Here is a 21,166-nt window from a genome sequence, read left to right as displayed (position 1 = left end):
GACTTTAAGCCCTCCCAGAGTAGGAATCACATCTCATGATTCTTTTTATTCCCATGCTATGGACTGAATATTTGTGTCCTCCCAAATTCATATGTTGAAATCCTAACCCACAATACCTAACCTAACCCATTTCACAGGAACTCTCTCTGTTCCAGTTCTGTAGTCTATGTTGCCATAAAACTCCAGCTTCCCACAAAATCAGAGACCGAGATGTTTGCACTTCCCTTTTCTGCTGTTATGTTTTCACAGCAGGAATTAAAATTCCTGAGTAATGTCTTGACAGGAGAAGGGTAGACGTTGTTGTTCTTCATGACCACCCTTTGTCACCACAGTGATGTCCCAGAATAGTCATGTATAACAGTGAACCTCCTCTAACACTTCCACTCCATCACATCTACCCTAAAGTGCTGGACCAAGGACCTCATAACCCCATGACCATCCAATCTCAACTGTCTTGTTCATGAACTTAAGCCTGATGGTCGATACTGTCCAAAACTGGAACAGAACAAAAACATAATATGGAACCATCAGCCCAGGTAATAAACCATGGGTTGAAGAAACAGAAAGTCTTAGAGGAATGTGGGGGTGGGAAGAAGGGATGGATGCAGCCTCCTTGAGAGATGTTGGGAAGCTGTGTGCATAGAACCTGGCGATATTGTGGGAATATCAGGAAAGTGCCTAAGAGGACGTTGGTCAGGAATGGGTGGGTAGGTGGTGGGTAGAAAGCCCAACTGAGAAAATAATTTAAATCCCGATGGCTGGGTCAGAGAGGGGAAGCCAGGATGATGCATAAACACGAGGTACAGTATTTGCTTTTTATTTCAAATACTTGGATAAAGAGAGGAACTGAGAGAAGTCTCATGCGAGGTTTTATAAGAGTAAAATTGTTATGTAGTTAGATTATAATTTCATAATATTGAAACACGTAAGAGCATGCATGTGTCCCCCGGTCATTTTTTACTAGTCAGTTATTCAGACATGGCACTTGGCTACAGTGGATGATTTTGTCATCCAGTTGTAGGATGCATGAGCTCTGTGTCGACAAGGAGGTTTGAAGTCTGAGAGGGGTTCAGACAGAACTCCTCCTGTCTCAGTCAGGGCTCTAGTCAGTCTGGGCTACTATAACAAAATACCACGGACTGGGTGGTGTAAACAACAGACGTTTATCTGTCACAGTTGTGGAGACTGGGAAGTCCAAGAGCAAGGTGTGGGCTGATTGAGTTGTTGGTAAGGGCTGTTTTCCTGGCTTGCAGATGACCCCTTTTCTCTGTGTTCTCACACAGCAGATCTCTCTCTCTCTTTCTCTCTCTCCCTCTCCTCTCCCTCTCCCTTCCCTGTCTCTTCTAATAAGGGCACTCATCTCATCATAAGGGCCCTACTCTCATGACCTAATAATCTCCCAAAGGCCCCACCTGCAAATACCATCAGACTGAAGGATAGGGCTTCAACATATAAATTGGAAGAGGGGGGCACGATTCAGTCCTTAGCACCTCTCTTGCAAGGTGACCTCAGCAGGTAAAGAAGAACATGTTCTGTCCAAGATGGGGAAGCAGCCACAGCAGAACTCCTAACAGAAGGCCAGGCGAGCTCTGGTTTACACTGAATCGTGAATCTCCCCATTGTATCGGTATTTTCATAAAAGGAGAATCACTGGAGGTCTTCAGTCAGGGTAATCTGAAGAAACTTCCTACCTAAGGTCAGGCAGGGGCTCCTTAAAAAACCATAGACTTGCATGGTGCACTGGGTGTTATACTCAACTAAGGAATCATCGAACTTTACATCAGAAACCAGGGATGTACTTACGGTGACTAACAATATAATAAAAAAACATTAAAAAAAAAAAGAACTATATCCTAAGCTGAAAAAAAAAAAAACCCATAGACTTGTCTATCACATTCCTAAGTCCCCTCCCTAGGGGAGAGGCAGCTGGTGACTATATTTTTCATTGGCCACCCTCACTGAACCCCTCCCAGAGGCCCACATGATTTTCCAGACAAGAACCTGAGGAGGGGACAGTGGCCATGGCACAGAGCCAAGAGACAAAGTATGATGCTCTGTTTCATCAGATTAATTCTATCCACCCCAAACTGTCATGCCACACAGGCAATCTGGTACCCAGAAACTTCAGGCTCAAAGGTGGTCATAATGACCAATATCGTCCCCAGGTTTCCACACAGAACAGCTCAGGAAGCATGGCAACATTTTGGTTAGATTGGAAAACCATGTTCCATCCACCCTTCTGAAACGTCCAGGCTGTCATCATAAATCCCATTCAACCTCCAAGCTGACTAACCCGGAAGAAAAGTCTTTCTGCGTCATGCCAGGGAGCACTACTTGTTAGGAACTCTCCTCTGTTTTGAACGGGAATCTGTCTCCTTACAAAATCCGCCCATTGGTCTACTTCTACCCTCTGAGGCCACACAGAACATGCCTGTTCTTTTCCATATGGCAACCCTCCAGGCACCAGAAGAGAACCTTCCTTCCCTGGCAGGTCTTCTCTTCCCAAGGGATGATGCATGTCCAGGCCTTCCAGGCTCCAGAGACCTGCCCCAGGGTCCCCATCTGTCTGGCTCTCTCTTCCAGACCCTCTTCTGTCACCTAAAAGTTCCTATTCAGCAGAGAGATTGTAATACCATAGCCTAGCTTTCCTGCTGGGCTGAAACAGTTTCCAAAAATTCTGGAAATTTGTTATGGTTGCGGCTGCCAAGACCACAAAACCCAGATCCCAATCTCCCACTGAGCAGCCCAAGAACATGTTCAAATCATCCTCTGGCTGGATATTATCCCTGGGTCCTTGAGATGACTCATGATTTTCTCTCATTGTTGCTGTTGGCCGCCCCCCCCAACCCCCAGGTCAATGGATGGTGGGACAGACACCACCCCTAATGATGCCCTTTGCCCTGCGTGTAGAACCCTGAAGGTGAAGGCAGCATTGAACATCCCATCATGGGCCCAGCTGACTATGCTCACTTGACAGAAAGTGAGACAAGACCAGTGAGGTCCTGGGCATCCGCCTCACGATTTCCAGCAAAGGGTCATCTGCAAGTGCTTAACCTCCAGATCCCTGTCCTAGAGTTAACTCAAGGACCCCACCCTTGACACTCTAAGTCATCTTAGCCTGGCCAGCAGCCTTGCTCTGACCAACCCCCCTCCAAGCCACACCCACTTCCACTGCGTGCGCCTCTTCTAGATTACCACAGTGTTTGTTGTGTCAACACACAGTCCCCGTCATCATCCCTATCACATTCTACCTTAGGACAGGGTTCTATCTGTGTGCCTCCGCTTTGTCTCCCAACTGGGAGTTCCTTGAAAGAAGCCCATGGTCTTATTTAGCTGTGACTCCACTCCTAGCATGAAACCTGACACAAAGTAGGGCACTCATGTAGGACAGGTGAGGCTGAAATAAACGGATCCCTTGGCTTTCCTTTGTCAACACATACATACCTACATTGAGAAAGGTGAGAATTGTGCACCTCTCCCTCTGGGTGGGAGTCAGGAGAGACCACCACAACCTCTGTCCCTATCTGTTTCACCACCTCTATCACAGTGGAGTAACCTGTGAGTGGTGAGCTGGGCTTCTCAAAGCATGGGGGTCCTCCATTTGATCCCTTTCTAAGTTCATGAGCTCTGCATCTTCTTGCTAGTGAATGTGCTCCCAACTCCAGCATATGACCAGCCTGTCTTGCAGATGGAAACTGGGGAGAAGAACCCAGCTGGACTGGGGCAAACCCATCCCACCCCCAGTAACTGCAAAAGGGCAGCAGGTTTATTATGACTGAGTAGCCTCAGGAGCAAAATGTCTCATGACCATTTTCATCACCCCAGGAAAAGGGTCTTAGCCTGCTCTATGCAAACCACAGCACAGAGCTCCAGGGAGGGCCAGTGAGATGCGCAAGTCACACAATGATGTGGGAAAAGTAAGAAGCCACTGGGAGCAGCTAGGTCTTTGCTCCTAGACTCAGAGATTTCCCAAGATCACATAGCCCCTGCCAACTCCTCATCCCACATGAAATGGACAATGCTGCCAAGAGTTGTGCTGGTCTAAAAGACCAGCCAGCTTCCTCCTTCATGGTTTCCACGGTGACAGAGGCAGTGTTTGGGCTTATGACTGTGGAAATGAAGAGCAGAGGCTCCAGCTCTCCAGTTCTCATCTGCTCTAGCCCTCTACACACCTCCTGCTGCATCCTTAAAGACTACGACAGGAAAGGGTAAGCTTACCTGCTAAGATGAAGATGCCCACGAGAATCAGGAACACCAGCAGGTAGAGCCCGAGGACAGCATGCTTCAGGGCTGACAGGGAGCCCAGCTGAGTGCAGCAGCCACCCGTTCGTCGCTTGTGGCATGGACCTAGACAATAAGGGTAAGAAGAAGAGGGGAAAATAAAACACTTGAAAACCCCACAGCATGTTTTTTTTCTTTTGGTCTCATCTTTCCTGATGCATGGAGATGTTCACATGGAACCTCTCATACACCTTCTGCACATCTGTAATGCAGCTGTAACGATGGGGAACTTTCCAGAACATGACAAGCTTTTGAGCTTCTGGCTCTCCTCCCACCTTCTGCATTCATAAACAAGCCAGATAGGCATATCCACAGTTCACGTGCCCAACAAACCCACCCTCCTGGAGCCAGTCCAAGCAGCAGAGAAAGCGCAAATAGGCTGAAATATGTGTCCTTTACAAAGCATCATTGTCCTGTGGGACTCAGAGAATATGGAGAAAATTTAAAACAGGGGTTGCAAACTTTAACTTCTACAGTGGCCAGGAAGGGATGGAAATGAGCAAAGTGGGCCATGTGTGCCTGGGGAACCTAACGGCACATGCCCAATGTGGAAGAGGTTGCGATGCAGGAGTAAGGGCCAGGTGTTGCCAGGCACAGAATTTTCAAGACAAGCCAGAAGCGATTTTGAGAAATTACTCTATTTTTAAAGTGTTGACAACAACTAATAAGAATAATAGAAGACAAAAAACTTACAAAACACTAGGGAGTGTAAACAAAACACACTTACGCGCCAGATCTGACCACCAGTTAGCAACCACAGGTTTAGATTAACAGAAAGCCATAGTCACTTCATTCTGTGAAACTACACCAGGCTCACAGGGTCCTGGCCAGTACGGGACAGCAAAACATCAGTGTTCTACTGGACCTTGTGGATCTTTTAGTCCAACCTCTTCAGTTTACAGATAAAGGATGCCAAATGTTAGTGGCAAACCCTAGGTGAGGACAGGGGTACCCTGACTTCTGGTCATCTTTCAGCTGGACTCCTCCTTCAAGGCAGGCTTCTCAGATGGTCTGTGCAGAGGCCGGAAGCAACTAACCTCCATCTGCTAAGTCAACTGACAGTGGAAAGGAAGAGATGCTGTCCTGCCCTGACTCCCAGCAGGGCAGGTAGCAATCGATAAAGGGCATTTTTTTCAAAACATGCATGCCCCTATTATGCTTATTCTCCTTCTCTATGAGGGACAACATTGCTGAGTAAGTGGAGAGTGCTAGACATGGAGGAAGGTGTGGGAGCAGAAAAGCTTGAAATAATTGATACTCTAAAGTGTTTTAAAGATGGCGCAATGTTTGTAATTCCTTGGCAACTGTGGGTTTGCAAGCAAGATGTTTCAGGGGCAACTCATTACCTCTCAGGTACTGTGACCATCTCTGGGGCCTTCAGGAGGTTTGGTTACTGGGAGGGAGAGGACGAGCAACCACCTTGGTGTCCTGGCTCCCCAGAGGTAGTGTTGAGTGAAGAACATTTTCCCACTCATTTACTCCATTTCACTGAAAATACTGCTGCTAAAACAGCTAAGTAGAACTATTGTGTAATATTTCCTTAAAACATCAGGTACAATTTGGAGCAAAGACATACAAAGTCAAACAGCATTCTCATCAACCCTTAACTGTTAGCAAATTTTGAAAAGTTAACCTGCTTTTCCAGTAAGACTTGAGCAGAGTATATCTTTTCAATTTCCCCTAAGTCTCCTTTTCTAGGATGTTCTATCCCTTTTACACAATAGAATCTGAAGGCTTCTTATTGCGTCTCACCTTTTGTTGCTGTTGTTCTCATGAGAGCTGCTAGCTCCCTGATTGCAAATGACTAGAGACAAGGCTGTTTTCCTAGAGAGTCAGAATGGTAGGCACAGCATGGGATACTACACAAATATGAGTTCTTGTTATCCTGACGGTTGTCCCGGCTCTCCTGCTCTACGCCCTGCTTCCTCTTTAGATGATGACAGTGCTGCTGCCGATGACAGTGGCCACCTAACTGCCATGAAGCATCAGAAGATGCCCATGCTGAAATGCCATTATCCTTATGTTTATCCCCAGACAGTCTTGGGCTCTTCCTTCATGGCCTTTGTTGGGGCAAACTGCAATGATACAGCCCTATTTTTTCCCATCAAGAAAGAAGAGTTCCCTTCCCCTTTATCTGAGGCTTCTGTTTAACAGCCAGCACCCACTGGTGACAGGTCCCTTCCTCAACTAACACACAACACAACTCTTCTTCTTAGAGAGATTCGTGCGTTTTGTTGTTGTTGTTTGCTTTGTTTTTTAGCAAGACTCAACTTTGTACATTAAACAAAATCTGCCTTCGGTAGTACATATAAGAATTTCAAACAGAGGTTTTCCACAAATGCATTAGACAAGCAGAAAATGAATGATCCTGGCAAGATAGCTAGAGAATGTGATTGTAAGGGAAAAAAGACAATTTAGGAGAAAGACAAGTTACTAAGTCTGCTTAAAACATATTTACTGGTTCATTCCCCCTTCTGTTATGGACTCTGGGAAACAAACTGAGGGCTTCAGGGGGAGGGGGGTGGGGGATTGGGATAGGCCGGTGATGGGTATTAAGGAGGGCACGTATTATATGGAGCACTGGGTGTTATATGCAAACAATGAATCATGGAACACTACATTAAAAACTAAGGATGTACTGTATGGTGACTAACATAACATAATAAAAAATTTTTAAAAATAAAATAAAATGAAATAAAAAATAAATAAAAACATATTTACTGACTTTTTAATTTAATGTGGCAGCAGCATGTTAGCTGGGTAAACCATTCAAATTATTTAGGCTTAGTGGAAGATTAAAAACACTCCAAAATGATACAGTCAGTAAAACCAAGGCAAAAAGTATGCTCACTAATTTGTTTAAAAAAAAAAAAGAAAGAAAGAAAAGAAAAAAAAAAGGAAAGGAAAGAAAAGAAAAGAAAAGACAAAACATGGAGGATGCTTACATGCATATTACTAAGTAAAAGAGGCCAACCTGAAAAGGCCACAGGCTGTATGCATCAACATCACATTCTGGAAGAGGAAGGGGTTAGAGGGGAGGAGGGGTGAATAGGAGGAGCACACAGGATTTTTAGGGTGGTGAAACTACTCCATATTATACTATAATGATGGATACATATCATTGTCTGTTTGTCTAAACCCATTGAATACACAACACCAAGGGTGAACACTAAGGTCGACTATGGACTTTGGGTGCTAGTGATGTGTCAGTGTAAGTTCATCGGTTCTAACAAACGTACCACGCTGGTGGGGGATGTTGCTCTTGAGGGACCCTGTGCATGTGTGGAGGCAGGGAGCATATGGGAATGCTCTGTACTTCCTGCTTAATTTTGTTGTAAACCTAAAACTACTCTAAAAAATAAAGTCTATTTTTAAAAAAAAGTAGTGCTGATTTATGGATTATCGGGGTAAAAACTTTCACAAGCATTTATCGACCACGCACTATCTATTGCCCTACTGTAGTAGCCAGCCTTCAAGATGGCCCCCGATGATCCCTGCCCCCTTATGCAGTCTCCTTCTGCACTGCGCCACCAGGATTCGGTTGGTGTGACCCATAGAAGTGATAGTGTGTCACTTCTGAGATTACACAAAAGCCACAGTGGCTTCTCCTTACTCACTTTCCCTCTCCTGGAACACCCATTCAGGGGAAAGCCGGCGCTATGTCATGAACACCCTATGAAGAAGCTACATGATAAGGAACTGAGACTGTCAGCCTACAGCCAAGTGAGTGAGCCTGGGAGCAGATGCACCATCAAATCAAGCCTTCAGATAACCACACTCTGGCCAAGATCTTGCCAGCAGTCTCGTGAGAGCCCATGGGCCAGAACCAAGCTGAGTTACTCCCAGATTCCTGCCAGATCATATTATATGTAAACACATATATACATAAACATATAATTTTGATCTCAAAATGTAGACAAAATCTTGGCTTTCCCTGCACACCCATGGCTTCCTCAGAAACCGGGAAGATGATAAATCTTTGTTGTTTTAAGCTGCTAAGTTTTGGGGCAATTTGTTATGCAGCAATAGATAACTAATACACTTAGGATAGACAGTATAAAGGGCAAAGACGACAAGCTGCACGAGGGAGAGACAGTGAAGGCCTGGTTGCCTCCTCCTTCCCAGTTCCTAGCCCTGTGCCTGGCATGCAGTAGGCATTTAAAATATTTGTTGAATGAGAAGTCAAAATGGCCGCAGCCCTTCAGATGCTTACATCTGAGGGGAAGACAGATCAACAGGCATCCGTTCCACAGGTGTGAGTGAAGCAGGTATGGAATAGAGAGACCGCACGAGTACAGTGTTGCATGGCAGAGACAGTGTTTCATTCTGTGTTGGGACGTGGTCCCAGAGTCTGCACAAAGAAGGCAGCCACTCAGCAGGGCTGAGAAGGACAGGCCTTCCTAGATGAGCTAAAATCCAGTTTCTTTCCCGTCAGGGTTGTCTTCTGATTTACAGCTACTACAAATTTAAAAACTGTGACTTTAAGAAGAAAAATTTCTCCCTCCATGTGAGAACAGTTATGAGCAAAGCACCAGGCGAAGCTGTTAGTTATTAAACAGAGCTGTTGTTTGCAGACATGGTCGCACACAAGACCGGATCGAGGGAGAAAATGGCACACACACAAAACAAACAAACAAAAAACTCTTCCAAGATCTAGAGGAATCAAGCGAAAGGTTTTTCCATCTTGCAGTGGCCTCCAGAAGTGAGGGTGGCTTGGCAGGAGATGGGAAAGCCAAAAGAAGGGGGCTTGGAGAGGGCATGGCCAGTGGCTCCAAGGAAACAAATAGAGACTAAAAAATAAATGCAAAGTGACTTGCCGAGTGGGCCCCTGAGTGCCAGGCTGGAAGATGTTGTGCATCTCAGCATGGGGCCTATGGTTTCCTGATCATCTGGGAGCAGAGATGGTTTCCCCACCTGCAGACATTCGGCCTGCATGTTGCCTGCACGATTCTGCCACAGCCCAGTATCTCCGGGCTATTATTTAATTCGTCACTCATTTTTTTTTGAACTTTTATTTGTGAAGGAAATTTCATATCATGGTAAGTGGAAAATTAGTATCTTCCTATTCCACATTAAAACAAATCCCTAGCTATTAAAATAACAAACTTACATCTGTATATCATTTAAAGTCCTTTTGAGTATGCCTGTACTGTAGATAGCCACATTCTGAGGAACGCTGACTTCAGTAAGAGTAATTAAATCACAATATGACAACCTGCAAGACGAATTTGATTTCATTTATACAGAAGGAGATTTCATTTATAGAGAAGAAAACCCAAATTTTTTAGACATTCAAGATTAAGAATACTCTAGGGGGGCCTGGGTGGCTCAGTTGGTTAAACGGTTGACTCTTGATTTTGGCTCAGGTCATGATCTCAGGGTCCTGGGATTGAATCCCACATTGGGCTCCCAGTCAGAGGACTTGAGGACTTGAGGACTCTCCCTCTTTCTCTGCCGCTCCCTTTGCTTGCACTATTTCTCTCTCTCTCTCTCATAAATAAATCTTTTTTAAAAAAAGAATACTCTAGAAGGTAGAACATTAGGGATTAGGTGCCACTGAAAGAACGATGTCAGAACCTTGCACACATTGCTACACTAACCTTATTATTCACAATTGTCTATTTACACCTGTTTGCCAACTTGTCTAAAAAGTCCTCTGGGGGCAAGGTGTATCTCATTGACTGCTCTCTACCCATCAACCAGCACACAGCAGAACCACAATACGGTTCTTTGCAGAAATGAAGACACGTGTAAGGCATTCATTTTTGCTGCAAAGTTCCTGTCTTATGAGAATACTCAATACATTTCTGTTGGCTGTAAAAACATATTTTTGAGCAAAATTTTGATCTTAAAATTAAACAATATTTTGGCTTTCCTTGCTCACCCATGACGTCAGATTGCCACGTAGTGCCCACATAGGTAAATTTGTGAGAGCAATTCATTAGGGTTGAACTGACGCTAATCCTGGCTGAGAAGTATAATCATGCATGGAACTTCTTAGCCATCCTGGGGCCTAAGCCCCACCCGTGGACCTTCTGATTCTGATTCTAGATGAGATCACACACCCATGCCTCAGAGATACACAGTTCTAGAGTAAGGCATTTGTCATATCAAAAGAGAATGTGAAGACACATTCTTGGAAAATCAACGAAAAGACTTACTATTATAAGAGCTTAGTTTAGATTTTTAATTTTGATTTCTTTTTAATAAGACACATTCAAATGAGGTCCTCTCAAACAACTTTATTATTCCCAGATTAAAATTGTGAAGGGTTCCTTTTGATCATGGGAATGAGAGTCTCCCCTTCCCCCGCTCCCCCCTCAAAGAGTTTTGGCTAAAGTACTATCTGCTGAGGGTGGGGAGGTGCATGGGAGCAACAGTTAAAGAACAGAAAAGGAAAAGTTATCTCTAAGCCACTCAACCCCAGACAGCTGAGCCGAGAACGCCTCAGGAGACAGTCCCTGGTGTCAGGGACACACTAGGATGGGAGCCTTGGCAACTCTGGTCCCCATTTCCTCACACACTCACCGGGGGGAAAGCATGAGGTTGGGGCTCTGTAGGGGTAGGTTCAAAGCCTGCCTCCATCTCCTGTTAACTGTGAGACGTGGGAAAACATTCTGAGCTATCCCCATCATCAGTTTAACCTTTCCTCGAAAAAAATAAGTTTTCAATGTCTTAATCATAAGTTTAGAGCATTCAGGGAGTTATGGGTTTGAATTATTTTCCTCCCATTTAAAAAAAAATACAAATTGATAAAAATGAGTATTTACTTCTTTTCAAAGAACCGGGTTCTAAACAACATAAAAAACAGGATGCAAGTGATTCAATGGTCACCTGCTTCGGTTTTACCAACAACGAACACTTAGTCATTTTCCTTTTGTTCTCTTTGGTCCCGCAGCTCATAAATAGTAGGTGGAAATAAGGGTTGATTGCTGGGAGGGACCTCGGGGCTCATCTCATCCAAGGATCTTGTTAAAAACCACCCAAGGCTGACTTCATCATCCTCACTCTGGTTACTCACCACTCACATTGTTCATTGTAACAGGCAGCCCCAAATAACCTCTGTCTTTGAAGCTGCCATCCCTTTCTGGCTTTAATGGGCACTACTGTTTACTTTCCCTTGGTGAAGGGAAGAAGAGGGTGTGAGGCAGAGATATTGTGGGGGACAGCCATGCACCTGCACTTGAACCTGACCTAAGTCTGGAGGGTCCTGAACCACCAGCTGCGGTACAGTGAACACCAGTCACCTGTGCCCGGTGGAACCACAGACCTGAGTCCCTGAGGCAGATGACCCAGTGAGGGTGGCAGGCAAAGGTGACCATGGTCTTTTGCGTGATCAGATGAGTCTGAGACTTTCACGTCTATTTCTAGGAAAGAGAGCCGTGTGGAAGGCAGGATGGCCAGAGCTAATTCTGTTTAGATGTTTTGATGAACTAGGACAGTTTCTTCTGGTACTTCTAGAGTTATCTTGTAATTTTGCAATGTCCCTGCAATATTTGTTATTCTTCTCAGCCCCTATCTATTTCCCAAGTCACTCTGCATAAAGATTCTTGAAAACAATTAAGGGCTTGTGTGCTTATTTTCAGCAGGAGGAAAGTGGGAGGAGGAAGGGACTCTGGCTGGGGTGCATATTATTTTGCAGTTGGGCTGAGGAATGGAGAGAGAAAGCCAGGTGGGAGGGGAGATGAGGGCAGTCAAGGTGAGCTGGTAGGTCACGGGGACCCAGGAGGAAGGGAGGGGCCATGGAGTCCCCAGGAAGCAGAAGTGGGTCCTGGGCCAGTAGAAGATGCCCCCACTCTTGCCTAGCACGACAGTGCGTGGATTGGAAGGAATGTTGTCAATGCAGTCACTCAAACAGCAGGCTCAGGGTTCTGCCTAAATTCCAGCCACAAAAGACACTCTTCTTACAGAGTGGCTCTGGGTCCCTCTTGAAAAGATTCCCAATTCTTCTCCTGGCCCCTTGTCATACATAAATCATCTGATGATGTGTTTGCAACGTGGGAGCCAGGGCTCAGCTCTGTTAGGTTTTAAGTCACTACTCTTCCCAGGTCACTAGTGGAACCTCCCTCCCACTGCCTGGTCGCCTCAGTCTGGTGAATTGGTCTAGCCTCAGGGCAGGAATGGATACATTTAACACCCCCTGTCTCATTCCCCCAACTCCCCCAGTTGAGCTGGGAGGGCCATCTGGGTGTCTGGTTTAGAAGAGGAAGGCCACCTGTACAGGACTGAGCTGGAAGTGTCCCCGAAGCCTCTGTGGCCTCTGCTGGAAAATAGAGCTAGCTGAGCCCCAGAAGGGGGTTCAGTGGATCTGAGTGAAGATGTTGGACCTCAGATCCACTCACCCTTGTCACCAGGTAAGGCCTGGAACCAGCAACAGTTATCATGCATACAGCTTTGTTGGGAAACTGACCAATTATGGTACAGGTACTAATGTGAACAGAATCGTATCCATAAATCAATGAACCAAAATACAGAGGGTCAGCTCTTGGAGAGCAGGGTCTCTGATTCATTTCTGTATCCCGCAGGTCCTAGCCTATATAGCACGTGCTCAATTAACATCTATTGGCTATTTGTAGTTAAATGAGACTAATAAACTAAATGCAGACTTGCTGGGTAGCTCAAACCATTATGTAGGCTTTTTTAATAACCATATTTTCTAGTTTCTACGTTTGACACATCAACATCTTAGGGCCTTGCTGACTCTGGAGACTGCCCCTCCCAGGGATGGCCCAAATAAAGAAACTCGCCTGCAAGCAAGACTTTCATCTGCAGATCACCCACTCAACTGCCATATGACCACTACCTCCTTTACCACTTCCTCCCTCCAGGCCACTATCCTGAGATCATGACCTGAGCCGAAATCAAGAGCCGGACGCTTAAGCAGCTGACCCATCGAGGCCCCACAAACCATCTTTTCAATGGCAGTCCTACCCTGACATGAATAATAACAAAGCCTACATTTTATTTTATTTTTTTAAAAGATTTTACTTATTCCTGACCACAAAACAGAACTCCTTTACCAGGAGGACCATGGGCAGAGGGCAGGGAAAGGGCATGCTCAACAAACCAAAGGTTCCACAGGGGGCCCTGGGCATCTGCAAGGCAGGCAGGCGGGCCCTTCTCACGGCCACATCCATCCACTGGCAAGACAGCGCCCTTCTTATCTTTATCCGTCAACACCCTTCAGGGACCCCCAATATAAGCTGACATGTTAAAACCAACTCCCCCTGGACACCCTGGAAATGCTACATACGTTACATTTACATCCCTTTTTTTTTAAGATTTTAAAGATTTTGTTTATTTATTTGACAGAGAGAGACAGCCAGCAAGAGAGGGAACACAAGCAGGGGGAGTGGGAGAGGAAGAAGCAGGCTCCCAGCAAAGGAGCCTGATGTGGGGCTCGATCGCAGAACGCTGGGATCATGCCCTGAGCCGAAGGCAGACGCCCAACGACTGCGCCACCCAGGCGCCCCAAGACGTTACATTTACATCTTAATAGGTGTTCTTAAGTCAAGGCTGTGGGGTCATCGTAATTCTGGAGGGAAGAAATGAATTCCCACACCTGGCAGAGTATGCGGAGGTCGAACGGGACTGGAGGACCAAGACGCCAAGTACAACTCACCGGGCAAGGAGGACAAGGTCAGGCTCACTTTTACTTGTGGACAAACCATGAGATCACCTTCAAACAGAGACACTTTTTAAGAGCGAATTGTGCTCTATTAACCACTATGCAGAAAGAGCGGGCATAAACCCAGACTGTTGGAGCAAACTGGGGTGTATGGCCGTCATCGGGAAAGCTTGTCCTCAGTTTCCCTTGCCCTTAGTAATTCTCTTCAGTCTGCCCCTCCTGATCTGATGCTGCCTCTGCCCCCTTTGGGTCTCTAGTATGTTCTCTCTTCCTAGTCCCTCCTCCACCAGTTAGATTCCCTGTGCGCCCCAAGGGGACAGCTGGATGATAGAAACTAACCTACACCCAGGTGTCAGGAGAAGCCAGCAGCCAGCTCCCTCCTTGAAGCCTCCTCTCTTAACAGGACTTTCTAAAGACAAGGCTTCTGTGCGGGCACTAGGAACGTCTTGGGTTTCTTGACTTGACTGGATCCCAAGCCAGGAAGCAGAAGTGGGAAGGCACGGGGGCTGGGACCGTCACACGCCCCCGTCAGCTTCGGGAGCCTTCTGTTAATCAGCAACCACGTCTGCAGGGCTGGGCCTCGTCCTCACAGCTGTGTTCATATCTTCCAACCCCCATGGCGGAATCTGCACATGGAGCTTAGACTCCAGGCCAGAAGCCCACGAGGTAGTGGGGGCAGGGGCGCTGGGGAGGGCAGGGCACTTCTCCGACCCGAGGTCCGCCTTGAGGTTCGTGTCCCTGTGCTCTCGTCCAAGCCTATCTGCATTTATCTCTGTTTCCTGCCAGTGTCACCTCCTGGAATAATGCATTCCATCTGTTTCCTGCATCGCTGCCATTTATTCCCATGGCCCCACCCTGGCTTCGTCATCACCCTGAATGTCTCCACCTCTGAAACCTTAAGCTCTAAAAATCCACAGTCCTAGCCCTCACTGCCACCAGCAAGGCTCTGGATATTACAGGGGCCCCAAGGCCTGGCGCAGGAGGGAATGGGATGAGCTGCATGGAGGGGTGGGGTTTAAGGACCCAATAGCCGGCGTGTATTTGAATCTAGGCTCCGCCTCTGACTGGCTGGGTGACCTTGGGAAATTGACCTCACCGAAGACCTCACCTTCTCACCCACAAACTGGGGATAATAATATAGACTGAGGTTGAATGGAGACAATATCCTGAGGCCCCGAGCACAGAGCCTGCCTGTGCCACATGCTCACCCAAGGGGGGCCACCGTATGATCACTCCGCTATGACCACTTCTCACCACCCGGCCACCTCCCCGGCCTCCCCTGGCTTCCTCGCCTCCACAGGAGCTAAAATGAACTCCAGAGCTCCTGATGCTGCAGGACGAGGCCCCCACCCCAGCCCACAGACCACCCTGGCGGGCAGAGAGTTTGCCCGAGGACTGTGTGTGCTGCCGGCAAGACCCCTCCTACAAACACCGCCTCACCATCCGTTTCGCCCTGAAACCAGCAGGATGAGTCTCACCGAGCCCTGGGTCCTGGCTTCCAGCAGCGCCACAGAAGCCCCAGAACCCTCAGGACTTTCCATCACCCACGAAAATCCCCAAACAGCCTTTGTTACCCTCCTTTGACCATTTCCCTGCCCAGTTACTGAAACCTTCCCACAGTGCAGCCCTGAACCTCCCAGCCAGTCACCTAAAAAAATCTCTAATTTTGTCACCCTCTGCTCTGGACAGTTCTTTCACTTTCTTCTTTTTGTTCTAATTGAAACCTGTTTCCCTTGTCTTCCCAAGTGTGGCTTTCTCCCTCCCCTTCTCATACAACTGGCCTAAGGGTTCAGTAGGTGTTTTTCTTTGCTCCTCACTGCTATTTCCAGAATATTCTCTCTCTCTCTCTCTCTCTCTCTCTCTCTCGTTTCCCCTCCCTATCTTAGACTCTCACATCACAACGGCACTCTTCTTCTCTTTGCTAAGGGACATCTGCTCACCCTTCCCCTCTCTGCGTTCACTCTCGCTCTCTCTGTCTCCATTTCAAACTCCTCCTGACCTCCTTTCCTCTCTTGATTTTAACCTCCGCCCTGACACACTTGAAATGTGGCTGGGCCAGACTGAGCTGGGCTTGAAATGCAAAATACACACTGGACCGTGAAGGCTCAGCATGGAAAAAAAAACAGAAATACTTCAATCGCTTTTGTATAGTGATTACATATCAAAATGATAATATTTTGGATATATTAGAGCAAATAAAATATATTACTGTATCTAAATTACTTTCATCTGTGTCTCCACCTTTTTGTATGGCTACTAGAAAGTTTAAAATTGCATATGAGGCTCACATTTCATTTCCACTGGTTTTATCAATAATCAAAACTCTGTATTAATCTCCATTTCAAATGTCCCACATTATTACCACCTCTCCTGTCTTCCTGAGGGGGGCTCCCTCAAGAACTTCGACTCTGGCACTCCCTGACTGCACCCTGGACCCTACTGCCTCCCCATACCCTAACCCCCCTAACCCCCCCCAACCCCCCCCCCGTCTCCCCACTCAGTCGTTCCTTCCCTCCTTGTCCTACTTACATTCCATGATTTGCGCTATTCACCTGCTAGACACACCCTCAATCCCCTTGCCCCTGTCTGGCGTCCTCACACTTGGCAAAACTGAATCTGGTTAGAGCTCACTCTGTGACTCTGCAGTCCCATCCACATAGCTGAGCATAGGCGGAAACGGAAAACCACGCCACCATGCTTGCTGGGCTGACTTTAAGCTCATGACCACTAGACCCAAGTGGGCCCTGATGTGATCCAGGGGCCTTGCTCCTGTTCCAAGGCCATCCACACACTCATCCCTGGACACCCGTCTCACACTTCCTCCTCTATCTTCACTTTTGCTTTCCCAGTTGAGAAAACAGAAGTAATGAGAAGCGAGCTTTCCTTAAACTCCCTCCATACTGTAACCACTGACCTGGGTCCAGGCTCTAGCACTTTGCTTTTCCTTTTGTCACTGTAGTCGAACCATCTGTGCTTTTGCCTGAGCCAACTCCCCTGACTCACATCAGATTCCTTCTCATACTTACTCAAGGATGTCATTCCAGCACGTCTACTTAGCCAGTGTTTCCCTCTGCACTGTATCACTCCATCAGCATAAACCATACTATTTCTTCCATCTTAAAATAAAAGTCTTTCTTGACCTCCATTCCCCTCCATTTCCCTGTCCTCTTGTACAGCAGAACTTCTTGGAAGAATCGCAGGTACCCACTGCATCCAGTTCTTTTCCTCCTGTTCTGTTCTGAACCCACTGCATTTAGCTTCCTCCCATCCTCGAAAGCAGAGTCTGCATGGGGTGTTCACCCTCTCTTTCAAGACAGACATAATCACTGCGCTTTGGCTTCTCTCCCACTCCACTGAAATGGCTCAGAGAGGTAATTGCTGAAAAATCGAATGTCCTACTGCAGCTAGAGGGACCGTCTTAAAATGGACATCAGACCTCATCCTTTCACTGCTTTGAAACCCTTTGCTGGCTTCCCATTGCCTCTAGACACCCAAACTCCTATGGATGTGACAGAAGACCTTCCATGACTTGGCTTTAGCTTCAATATAATTAAGAGTCTGGGCTGTAGAGTCAGTTAATCCTGACTCCGATCACTGTGTATTGAATGTTTGTATCCCCCCAAATTCAGATGCTGCAGCCAACATGATGATAATTGGAGGTAAGGCCTGGGGGAGGTGATCAGGTCATGAGGGTAGAGACGTCATGAATGGGATCCGTGCTGTCATAGAAGAGACCCCAGAGAGCTCCCTCTGCCCTTCCACTATGTGAGGACAGTAAGAAGATGGCCATCTATGAAGAGCCCATCTAAGAGAGTCTTCACCAGACACGGAATCTGCCTGTGCCTTGAACTTGGCCTTCTCACCTCTAGAACTGTGAGAAACAAATGTCTGTTGTTTCGAGGCCACCCAGTCTGGGGTAGTGTCTTAGCAGCCCCAGTGAACAAAGACACCAATCCCTCCTAACTGTGAGCTCAGGCAAGTTAGCAGGTCTCTGAGCCTTGGTTTCCTCATGTATTACTTGGCTATAATAACGGGACTCATCTCACTAGTTGATGTAAGGATCAGATGAGCTCAGACTTGTCAAATGCTTAGAGCAGTGCCTGGCCTAGCAGAGCTCCAAAAGTGAACATTCATGGCCTCCCACCGCTACCCGTCCTCAGCCTGAGCTCTGTGCTACCTCCCTTGACTGGGAAACCCTTCTCTGCCCTTTCTAGCAGGCACACTGCTGTCTGCCCTTCCATATTTCACTGCAGTGGCTATCCCTGCAGGATGCCTTCCTTCCTCCCCAGGGCAGACTTAGGGTTCCTTCTTCTCCCCTCTATCTACACTTTGCACCCAATTCCATTAGAGCATGAATCAACTTATAATGCAGGATTGGTCTCCCTGTCTGTGTCTTCAGGGGACTTTAAGTGCCTTGAGGGCAGGCACCATGACTTTTAATTTCTGCATACAGCAGCAGCCCCATAAAACCTGTCATCTTTGCATGAATGAAGTCACAGTTGCTTTTGTCTTAAACTCACATCTTGAAGCATTCCTTTACCTGGTACTTACGGTATTGGTGAGCAAGAATGTGTGCATTCATTCAACGTCGTGTCTGCCGTGTTCAAGACACAGTGCTAGGTGTTGGGAATATTCAGATGAATCCAAGGCAGACAGCATTTGCACACGAGGGGCTTGCCATCCAGAGGGACTCAAGTGCACACAGCTGCAGCTGAGTGTGAACTGAGGGGCTGACAAGGACCAAGGAGCCCAGGCCAAAGGCCTGGGAAAGAGACAGACAGAAGCCGGGGCTCTAGACTCAGAGGGCAGCTGTCATGCTGCTTATTGTCTGACACCAGGAATCAACACCAGACAAACATGGGAACAAGGTAGGAATGAAGCTCACCGTCCTAGAGACTGAGAACTGAGAATGTGGAGGAAGTAGGGTGCCTTGGGCAGGCCCCAGGGTGGAAGCAGAAGAACAGAGGGATGCAACCATACTTCTCCTAAGATCAAACTTGGATGGAGTGCTCAGTATGTATCAGGCACTGTTACAGGGACTGGAAGTGGAGTAACTCAAGTAGCCCTACCATAGCCCTGAGTCAATCGTATAGAGGAGGGCAAGCCGAGGCTAAGAACCGGTTCAGGGTTTCCCAGCCAGCACACAACAGAGCTGGAGCTGGAATCCAGCCCATCTGGCCTCAGAGCCTGTGGTTTCACCACCATGCAATGCCATCCTCACAACGGAGAAGACAAGGCCATGAAGGATGTTAAGTTTGGACTAAGGTACCTGGGGCGAGCGAGGCTGTATGTGCTCTGAATGTCTTTCCCACCGGATCACTTCTAGGTAAATGAACTTTGCATGTGGACCAATGTCGTGCTGGTCTACCATGGGGAGGGCAGGGGGAAGAGCAGGGGACACACTAACCACAGTGACAGTGAAATGACAGAGGGCAGGGCCATGTCTCATGCCTCCTGGCCCCTCTCCCTGTATGTAGTCAGTTCAAAGCCCCTGTAGACGGCCTGCAACGCACCTTCTTATTGAAAGATGAGGATGAAAAAATGAATGAATAAATGCATGAATGAATGAACAAAGGAATAAAGGTCAAGAACCACCTGAGCAGGGTCCCTGGGTGGGAAGAAGTGGGTGATGTGATGAGGAATAGCCATGCCCTGACTCAGCACCCCTCCACTCCCTTCCCACCAATGGTGCTGCTGTCACCGCAGACCTCCTCCCAGCGGCCCCGCTCCAGAGTGTGAGGGGCCAGGGGTCAGGTCCATGCCATTGACCTCAGAGCCATCTTCACTGCCCTCACTCCCTAGAGTAATGCCACATGAAATGTGCTGTGGTGAGGGGCTGGGGGCTTGCGTGAAGGAAGGGAGCAGAGGCTCATGTCGGAAGGAGCCCTTGGGGCATCTGGGTGCCTCTCACTCTTCCCTCCATGAGACACTAGCCTTCACCGAGAGACAATGAACTCATCCCTTGACGCTTCTGGTGGCACACCACAGGAAGGCCCTTGGGAGCCTACTGCCTCTGATCAGGGTGGGGAATGGACAGACTCACATATGCCCCAGAACTAGCGGCCCTCGGGATCTAGAACATTCCTTACAGATTCATCTAGCTGGGGACCAGGACTAAAAGACTTGGTTTGATTTCCCTGAAAATCTAGGCTTCATGAGGGAGCCCACTAACCAAAACTCTGCTTTCTTCAGCAGAAGGTAAGAACCAGCCTTAAGATACCCTGAGAAGTGATGTGGGTGTTTCCTGGGAGACTGTGGGGGGACTGCAGTTGCTCCTGATCCCGTCCCCTCTCGCTCTCCTTCTTCCTCGCTCCCCCAGGATTTCTAAGGGACTCCGCAAAGGGCAGGGATGTGAAGTGTGTATCTAGACTGTACTGTGCACAAGGTGCTTTACCTGGGTTACGTCACCCGATTCTACCAGGGCTCCTGTGAGGTAACATTATTCCCATTTTGCAGATGGGGACACTGAGGATTAGAAAGTCAAGGCCCCAGTGAAACCGGTGGCCAAGTCAAAATACAACACTTTGTAGGATTTAATCAAGAAATATATGCAAAGTGCAGCCAGGGTGTGAAATGCCCACGAAGGCTAGAGTGGTGCCATCTGGATGCAACCACCTCAGCCCCTGGGGTCAAGGAGGGGAACAACTGCTAGAACCTGTAAGGAGAAAACCCTGGGGAAAGGGTGGCTTATAAGGGGCTGTGACCTTGGGTGGAAGGACACAGGCAGCCGAAGATGTCCCGTTAAGGCAGGACCTGGGGGGAATAAATACTCCACCCTCCCGGTCTTCCAACCTTCCACCTCCTGCCAGGGCTGCCCCCCTCCCCCACCCCATGGCCAAACCAGCGAGGCAGAGAGCAGGGTGAATGGTGGCCTGTGGGAATGGGGGAGGGGGGCTCAAATACAAGACACCCTTGCGCGGAGCCCAGACCCGCCAAACTGCAATGTCCAGACTCTTGTCACCTCCCCAGGCTGTTCCCCATCTTACAGAGGGACAGCCCATTGACCAAGAGAGACCCAGGACCCAGACCCAGCCTGGCCACCCGATGACCACAGACGGATGGAGCAGCGCTTTGCTCTGTGCTTTGGGGCACAACCCCGAGAGCACCGCGGCGCCGCACCAGTTAATACCTCGGCTCTCCTCCTGCTCCAGTGCCTGATTCTCCAACCTGTAGAGGGCGGTGACCCTCGGGGAGGCCCCAGCCACACCCGCCCAGGAAACCCACCCCTGCCCTTGGGCTGCTTCCCGGCAGCCCTGA

The 21,166-nt window shown here is 47.9% G+C and overlaps 1 protein-coding gene across 3 annotated transcripts in view; it reads right to left on the bottom strand.

Moving 5' to 3' along the window:
- Positions 1 to 21,166, bottom strand: part of SCARA5 (scavenger receptor class A member 5) — a 117,339-nt gene that overhangs the window by 86,478 nt on the left and 9,695 nt on the right. For 2 of the 3 annotated variants that reach the window (XM_026518936.4, XM_026518938.4), the window contains exon 3: positions 4,219 to 4,347. In XM_026518936.4, coding sequence (XP_026374721.1) covers positions 4,219 to 4,347 — 129 coding nt within the window. Of the gene's footprint in view, positions 1 to 4,218; positions 4,348 to 21,166 lie in introns of those variants that run through there. The other variant, XM_044391192.3, reaches the window with a different exon arrangement.

The sequence above is a fragment of the Ursus arctos genome, unplaced genomic scaffold (assembly GCF_023065955.2).
Source record: "Ursus arctos isolate Adak ecotype North America unplaced genomic scaffold, UrsArc2.0 scaffold_11, whole genome shotgun sequence".
Taxonomy (NCBI): domain Eukaryota; kingdom Metazoa; phylum Chordata; class Mammalia; order Carnivora; family Ursidae; genus Ursus; species Ursus arctos.
Note: the sequence above shows the minus strand (reverse complement) of the source record. Positions and strands in the feature narration are given on the sequence as shown.